Source organism: Cajanus cajan, chromosome 9 (assembly GCF_000230855.2).
Source record: "Cajanus cajan strain Asha chromosome 9, NIPB_CcT2T_4, whole genome shotgun sequence".
NCBI classification, from domain to species: Eukaryota; Viridiplantae; Streptophyta; class Magnoliopsida; order Fabales; family Fabaceae; genus Cajanus; species Cajanus cajan.
In genome coordinates, this window is record NC_138525.1 from 24,579,713 (window position 1) to 24,587,595 (window position 7,883).

Sequence of the window (7,883 nt, forward strand, 5' to 3'; positions counted from 1 at the left end):
ATTCATCCTGTTCATCTTTACATTTATATGTCTGGAAATTATTGCTTGTTAATTATTGAAGAATCTTTAGAAACAAGTAATCACTAAATCTTCCTACTACTCCTCTTCTCGTTTTATAAGACTAAAACTCAGAAACATCACATATCTAAATTGAAACGTTTTTCGTGCTAGTCTAAATAAAAAGAGCCCATAGAACTTAATTCCACCGTAAACACTAGGATACCTAAATTTTTTAATTTTGTAAAAAAAAAAAAAGAAAAGTTTTACTAATATTTATTTTTAAATAGCGTAAAGCATTTAATATAATCAGCATTATGCATTAATTGGCTTTTGGTGGACCATATTTGACATTGAAATGGAATCCTAATTATTTTTGGAGCGTCAATTCTCACTTCCCCACCAATCCACCGACTAAGACTATCTATCTATATAAACCTTGCAAGGCCACTATCACAAACTCGTTATAATTAAGTTTCCCACTTGAACTATATATCCCAAACCCATATATTAATTTCCTGCATCATAATTACCTCGTACTTATGTTCTCTTCATTCACTCTCTTTTCCATTTAGTTTCTCTGCCACATACCCTTTTGCATGTTCATCCAGAGTACCCACCACACAAAGCCATGGTACAAGCAAAGAAGTTCAGGGGTGTAAGGCAACGCCAATGGGGCTCATGGGTGTCAGAAATTCGTCACCCATTACTGTAATTTCCTCATCAAACACCATAGTTTATACTTTAAGTTTTAACTAATGCAAACTACAAATTAATTTTTCTATTTTCATATTCAATCTCCCACACACATTCCAAAACCAATTCATATGTATGTATTAGTTAGTTGTGTCTTGTCTTGTTACGAAATGGAATTGCAGTGTAGATATTAACCTTAAGTTAATATTATGATATACTGTATTAAACAGTTTGGTTGATATATATAAGAATTGATATATATATTATTAGTGCATATCAATTCCCTTAATATATATATATATATATATATATTTCTTTTTCACAAATATGTTTTCCAAAAGTAATCCTGTTCGTGATAAATTCAAATATTAAAAATCTGTTTAGATAAACATTTCGAGAATCACTTTTGTAAAGAAAAAATATATATAAAAAAATAAAATAAGTTTCTTAATAAGATAAAACTAGTTTATACATAAACTTATTTGGAAATTTTTTGGAGAAGTTATATGAAAGAGTTTCTACAAATTAATTTATACATAAGAGTTTTATCTTATGAAGAATCATATTTCATTTTTTCCTCTAAAAATGTTTCTATAGATAAATTTATCCAAATAAGATGTTTTTTGTTTTGGAAGAGATTTGAACCTTAGTTCACCATATTTTAGGAGACTAGTTAATATATATAGACCTATTTGAAATTTATAGTATCAATTCAATTTCAGTTAAACAAAGTTGATATTAACTGAGATTTGTTTTCTGATGGACAGGAAGAGAAGGGTATGGCTAGGTACATTTGAGACAGCAGAGGCTGCAGCAAGGGCATATGACCAAGCAGCCATTTTGATGAGTGGTGAAAGGGCCAAGACCAATTTCCCTACACCAGTGAACCAGCCTCAAGGTGCTACTTCTGCTGCACCTTGTGTGGACTCTTTCTCATCTCCCAATAATGTTAATCTTTCTGAGGATCTGAGAAGAAAGCTCAAGAGGTGCTGCAAAGACCCTTCTCCATCCCTCACATGTCTCAGGCTAGATGCTGACAATTCCCACATTGGAGTGTGGCAAAAGGGTGCAGGGCCACACTCAGATTCTAACTGGATCATAAGGGTGGAGCTTGGAAAGAAGCATGAAGAGGGTGAGTCAAGTGTTTCAGCAGGGTCACCACCAAAAAGAGCTAGTAGTGATTTTGATGGTGATGAAGAGGACAGAATTGCCATGCAGATGATTGATGAGCTACTTAATTGGAATTACCCATGTGGTTCAAGTAATTAACATTATTTAGGATTAATAAAAACAGAAAGGAACTTTTCTTGTCATAGTTATTGGAATAGCATGTCCATTTTCTTCTATCTTTATCATATGCTTTTTTTGGCTTGTGTAATGATGGTTATTGACACTCTGATATATACACCTTCTTTATCTGATGTTAATCATATAACATATATGCACTATATTGGGATCATGTTAGTTATAGGGTACGTTGAAATTAGGAAACAGTCTGCAGATAAATCATGCAAATTATAGGAATATAATAAATCCTTATTCATTTTAATTTTAATTTGAATTAAGAAGGTAGTTAGAGGAAACTACAAGCCTCACAGCCCCAGCCTACAGCTACTACATATAATATAGACATGTTTTAACTTTTAACATAAATTAAAGGAAAATAAATTTCGGGAGACAAAGGTTAATTTTACAAAGTAAATTTAAAAGTAATAATTTGAAAGGAGAAAGAAAATTTACAGTGATTTTTTAAAAATTAAATATTTAAGTTTTTAAAAAATATAAAAGTATGATGAATAATTACACATCTTTAAGGAGAGAAAAAAAAAAAAAAGAAGGATTGGAGATCTATATCTAGAAATGAATATTATTTATTATAGAGGTGAATGATTCTAAATTTTCTTATTTATTGAATCATAATGATTTTCATGAGTACTATATATGAAAAATTAATTTATGGAATAATTTTTATATTTTAATACAATAAATATACATGTTCACTTAATATTTTATTACGTAATAAGCGAATAATTAAAAAATCATTTTAAAACATAACAATTTTTTTAATAATATTATGCCGAGCAAACTGTAATGTGAGAAAGGATACTTCTCATTTAGAAATTTAATTTGGTTTTATTTGTTATTAATATCATGTAAGAACCAACACCCATTAATTTTATTTGTCAAACATGGCCATTTAGTTTTGTTTTGGATTCCTATTTTAGGCCAAAAATGTTGAGGAGTTAATTATCTTAAGGAAGAAAATTAGCACATTTCTTTTAATTATTTTATTATTATTTTAAAGATTATTAAAAATGAGTGGAACTTAATTATTAAATAAGAATTAAACTTACAATTTTTTTTAACTTTTAATAAATTTCAGCCAATAATAAATATTAAAAAAAATGCATTACATTTCTCTTGTCATAAATGTAACATGTTGATGCAAATAAATGTTTCGAAATATGGCCAAAATTTAGAAAGGCATAGTCTCACTTGTTTCGCAAGGCTAGCCAATATATATACCTTGCCATATCTCAAATTTACCACTGTTTCATTTACAATCTGTCCAGATATCACAATATTTAAAAAATACAAAATGAAAAGGATAAATTTGGATCACTAAAAATATCGATTTATGAATGAAAGAATTTTAAAACTAAATTTTGAATACCATACGTAAAACATTCTTAAAAAAAAAAAAAAAAAAAAAGATAATGCAACACTGCATTTAACACCTACATAAATGCATACCCTGAACCAAAGAGAGAATAGAAATTTGTTATAGTATCAAAGTCATGTGGTTGCCAATAAGTCAACAACACCATAAAGATAATATGGTGTAGATATGATACAAGTCGTTGCTATCAATAAATGCTTCCTCCATTATGTGGGAAAATATATTATATTGTCTCTGCAGTTGTTTTCTTTAGTACTATTGTTGAAATGGTATATGCAAAGTCACCTCAATGACCTATAAAAGACTTTGTGTTTGAACTTATTATATGCAGAAGTCAACTCTTACAATTTCTCACAGAATTAGTTTTGCACATTAATTAAGTTGGTGCCGTACGTATCTTGAAGCTTTCTCCTCTTTGTAAATAGTAATAAATCCATTTTTAGATAACATACGCATATATAGTTACATGAAAAAGGGTATCATTATATATAGAGAGACGGGTATAAATCTATTTCATATACATTCACACATAATTTAATGTTGTATTTTACAGTAATATATACATGCATTTTTTTAACAAAATATTAACATATATTATAATTATATTATAAGTAAAATAAATTTTAATAACAAATATTATGTTATTATAAAGTATGTGTCACTATGAAACAAATTTTTTAGTGTTATATATTTTTTAAATTACAAATAAGGAAATACAAATTGTAAATTGAATGATAAAAGCTAATAAATTTCCTTTCTAGGTTTATAATATTTAATATAAGATTAGTAGTTAATAATAAGCGAAATGTTTTTTTTTTTAAATATATAGAGTATCGGCATTTTGATATGTTGAAAAATATATATTTGGTTGGATCGGCATTAAAAAAATACCATTAGCGTGGATATGGTTACACTTTACAATTACACTTATGATAAGATGCACTATATATTATTGATACTAATGTTAACTTAGTCTTACATAATCTACAAAATACTTGTGATCATCATATTATCATTCCAAAATTTTTATGAAACAATATTTCTTAACAATATTGTATGTATTTGAAATAATTTTATTTTATTAAAACTATTTTGATTAAAAAAATTAGAAAAATTAAAAAAAAAAAAAAAAAAAACTTACTTTCATAAAAAGAAAAGGTTATCAAACATTTATTCCCTATTATCAGTGTAACATTATTTACTAAATCTATGTATCATTTTATCAAAGTATTATTTATAACGATACTTTCAGTTAACATTATTTTTTTTTATGATTTTTTTAATGTGTGTCTTGAGACACACTTTAATAATTATTAAAATTCACTATCCAATATCTCTTTTAGTATATTTATTATGTGAGAAAGTAAATAATAATAAATAGTATTAATTCTGATTTTTAAAATCAATTTGATATCATTTTTAACCTTATCCTTTCATTTATTTTTTTTACTTCCAATCAAAATAACAATCAAACAGATTTTAACAAAAAAAAAAAAAAAAAAAAAGCAACTTTTGACTCCTTCACCACGCTCTGGCATCTCCTCTCCCGCCTCCTGCCCTCGCCTCTGCACGATGTTAGTTGTCAACCAATAGAAGCTCTGCCCAACTATATCTTCTTTTAAATATAATTATTTAAATAATAATTCTTTTAAACAATTGTTTTTGGCACATGAACTATATTTATATATGGACAATTTTTTTAATACTCCCTTATGAAACAATTATTTATAATCTTTAACATTAATAAAAAGGATAAAATGTTTTGATGTTCACATTATTATTATTATTATTATCTTTTTACTCTTTAACTAATTTTTTTAGTTACCTTTATACCTCTTAATTAAATTAATTTTTTAATTATTTAATTATTTTAAAATTAACTATACATTTTTAATCTGTTCGTTGACAAGGATGTCATGCGGAGGGGAAGGGGAGGAGGTGCGAGTAGGAATGGTAATGGGGCGAGTCGGGTACGGATTTTATGATACCGGTCCTTGTCCCGTTTCCGAGATACAAACTCATCCCCGTATCTATACCCGTACCCGCTGGGTATGTGATTTTCAATCTCATCCCGTCCCTGTCGAGTATCAGGTATATTTGTATCCATACATGTACACGTAAAAAATTATTATTATTTTTTTTGTAAAAAATAATAATAATAATAATAATATTTTTAAATTATTTTTCTATTATATTATAATTATAATTAGATTATTTCTTTATCTCATATTTTAATCAAGAGATTTCTTAATAATTATACAACTATAAATATTTCACATTATAATAAATAGTTACATATAATAAAATATTAATTTTTTTTAATATAATTAAATCGGGTATAAGTACAGGTACAGGTACGGGGCAGGTATGTATATACCCATACCCGTACTCGTACCCGATTTAATTTATCGAGTTTTACCCGTACCCGTACCCATACCCGGTCAAATTGTGTATTTTCCGTCAAAGTCGGGACGAGTTCGAGTATTACTCACGGGTACGAGTTTATTTGTCATCCCTAGGTACGAGAGGGTGGGAGGAGGGTGGTGAGAGAGTTAGAATGTTGTTTTTTTTGTTAAAATTTGTTTTATTATTGTTTTGATTGAGAGTGAAAAAAAATGAAAAAACATGGTTAAAAATGACATTAAATTAATTTTAAAAATCATAGTTAATACTATTTATTATTGTTTATTCCCTCACATTAGAAAAATCATTCTTTTTATATCTAAAGAAATCGAGTAAATTTTTAACAGTTAATGCTACAAAGCAATTGACATAAACAAAATATCAAGATCAAATATACATTATATTGGCCAACATTGTAGATGCCAAATTTTCATATTAATTAGAAGCAACTAGGCATATGTAGCATTTTAACAATAAATACAACAATGTAGTTTACATGACCAACCAAACGAGATATATATATACTATGTGTTTGCTAACTGCAATGCAAACACAAAAAATGAATGACATATAAAAAAATAAATACATTGTTTTAGTTCTTTTAGCTTATGTATAAAATCCCCATTTCATAGAAGGTTTGCATGTTGTCATTCGAAGTTTCTTATTTTTTACCTTATGCTATTAACTTGTCCCATCTAAAACAAAATGTCCTTAATAGCAGAAGCACCTAACTTTCTTCAAGTTTATTCTGATGGTTCTGTGAAACGTTTTGACCCTGAAATTGTCCCAGCTTCTATAGAACCAACCAATGGATACAAATCCAAGGATGTGATCATAGACTCATCAAAACCTATCACTGGAAGAATCTTCATTCCAAATTCTCCCACTTCCTCAAAGAAACTTCCTCTCTTAGTTTATTTCCATGGTGGTGGATTTTGCATTGGCTCCACAACATGGCTAGGTTACCACAATTTTCTTGGTGACTTCTGCGTCACATCTCAATCCATTGTTCTTTCTGTTGATTACCGTTTGGCACCAGAACATCGCCTTCCTATAGCTTATGAAGATTGTTACACTTCACTTCAATGGGTTGGTGATCAAGTTTGTTGTGAACCCTTGTTTCAACAAGTTGACCTAACTAGAGTGTTTCTCTCAGGAGACAGTGCTGGAGGTAACATTGCACACCATGTTGCTGTGAAGGCAATTCAAGACAATGGCTGTGACCCTTTGAAAATTAAAGGGCTAATGCTCATACACCCTTACTTTGGAAGTGAGAAAAGGACTGAGAAAGAGATGGCTGAGGAAAGTGTAGAGGATGTGGCCATGAATGATATGCATTGGAGGCTAAGTATACCACAAGGGCTAAATCGTGACTATTTTGGATGTAATTTTGAGAAAGTGGACATGTCTAACAGTGTGTGGTCTAAATTCCCAGCCATTGAGGTTTATGTTGCTGGTAAGGATTTTTTGAAGGAAAGGGGAGTAATGTATGTAGAGTTTTTGAAGAAGAATGGGGTAAAAGAGGTGGAGATTGTGGAGGCAAAGGAAGAGTCCCATGTATTTCATGTATTTTATCCTCAATCTTGTGCAACTCGCTTACTCCAAAGCCAAATGACTCGATTCATGGAGAAATATTAGGATCAACAATATATGATTGTAACATGAATATGTTTTTTAATATCAATAAGAAATTAGTTTAAAATAGAGAATATTAAGATTTATTGTGGTTCTAATTGTTATATATATGATTTACTTTTGTATATATATATTGAGAATTATTCTTAATTTTTTGTGCTTTTGAAATTATTTAGAATAAAATTTCATAAAATTTACAAATAAATATCTTTTATGTGAATTAAATAATATTTATTTAATTTTTCTTTAATTTTGGTGAAGTTTTACTGTAGTGGAAGTTTTTTTTTTAAGGAGTTAACAATTAACATCACATACTCTCACTTAAGCGAGTCTTCTGTTCGCTTAATTGAGAGATAGAGAGAAGAACATTTACGATTGCATATTGAGAATTCGATTGTTTAAGTAAGACTTGAACGCTTAAGAGACAAGTAAAAAAAATATCTTTTTGAGATTTGAATTTTTGTTTGTACGA

General features: G+C 28.6%; 2 protein-coding genes across 2 annotated transcripts; both read left to right on the top strand.

Moving 5' to 3' along the window:
- Positions 1 to 416: 416 nt before the first annotated feature.
- LOC109811104 (ethylene-responsive transcription factor WIN1) lies at positions 417 to 2,120 on the top strand. The gene is made up of 2 exons (XM_020374746.3): positions 417 to 708; positions 1,461 to 2,120. Exons 1-2 carry the CDS (start codon positions 629 to 631, stop codon positions 1,960 to 1,962), a joined length of 582 nt encoding a protein of 193 aa, XP_020230335.2. The 5' UTR covers positions 417 to 628; the 3' UTR covers positions 1,963 to 2,120.
- Positions 2,121 to 6,404: 4,284 nt separating this feature from the next.
- On the top strand, positions 6,405 to 7,497 carry LOC145951881 (putative carboxylesterase 17). The gene has a single exon (XM_083064039.1). The coding sequence runs from the start codon at positions 6,482 to 6,484 to the stop codon at positions 7,412 to 7,414; it is 933 nt and encodes a 310-aa protein (XP_082920165.1). The 5' UTR covers positions 6,405 to 6,481; the 3' UTR covers positions 7,415 to 7,497.
- Positions 7,498 to 7,883: the final 386 nt, after the last annotated feature.

What these genes read in the sequence shown, in the direction of transcription:
- LOC109811104 (XM_020374746.3), top strand. Translation starts at nt 629, where the DNA reads ATGGTACAAGCAAAGAAGTTCAGGGGTGTAAGGCAACGCCAATGGGGC. An exon ending in GAAATTCGTCACCCATTACT is followed by an intron (nt 709 to 1,460) that starts GTAATTTCCTCA and finishes TCTGATGGACAG; the next exon opens with GAAGAGAAGGGTATGGCTAG.
- LOC145951881 (XM_083064039.1), top strand. Translation starts at nt 6,482, where the DNA reads ATGTCCTTAATAGCAGAAGCACCTAACTTTCTTCAAGTTTATTCTGAT.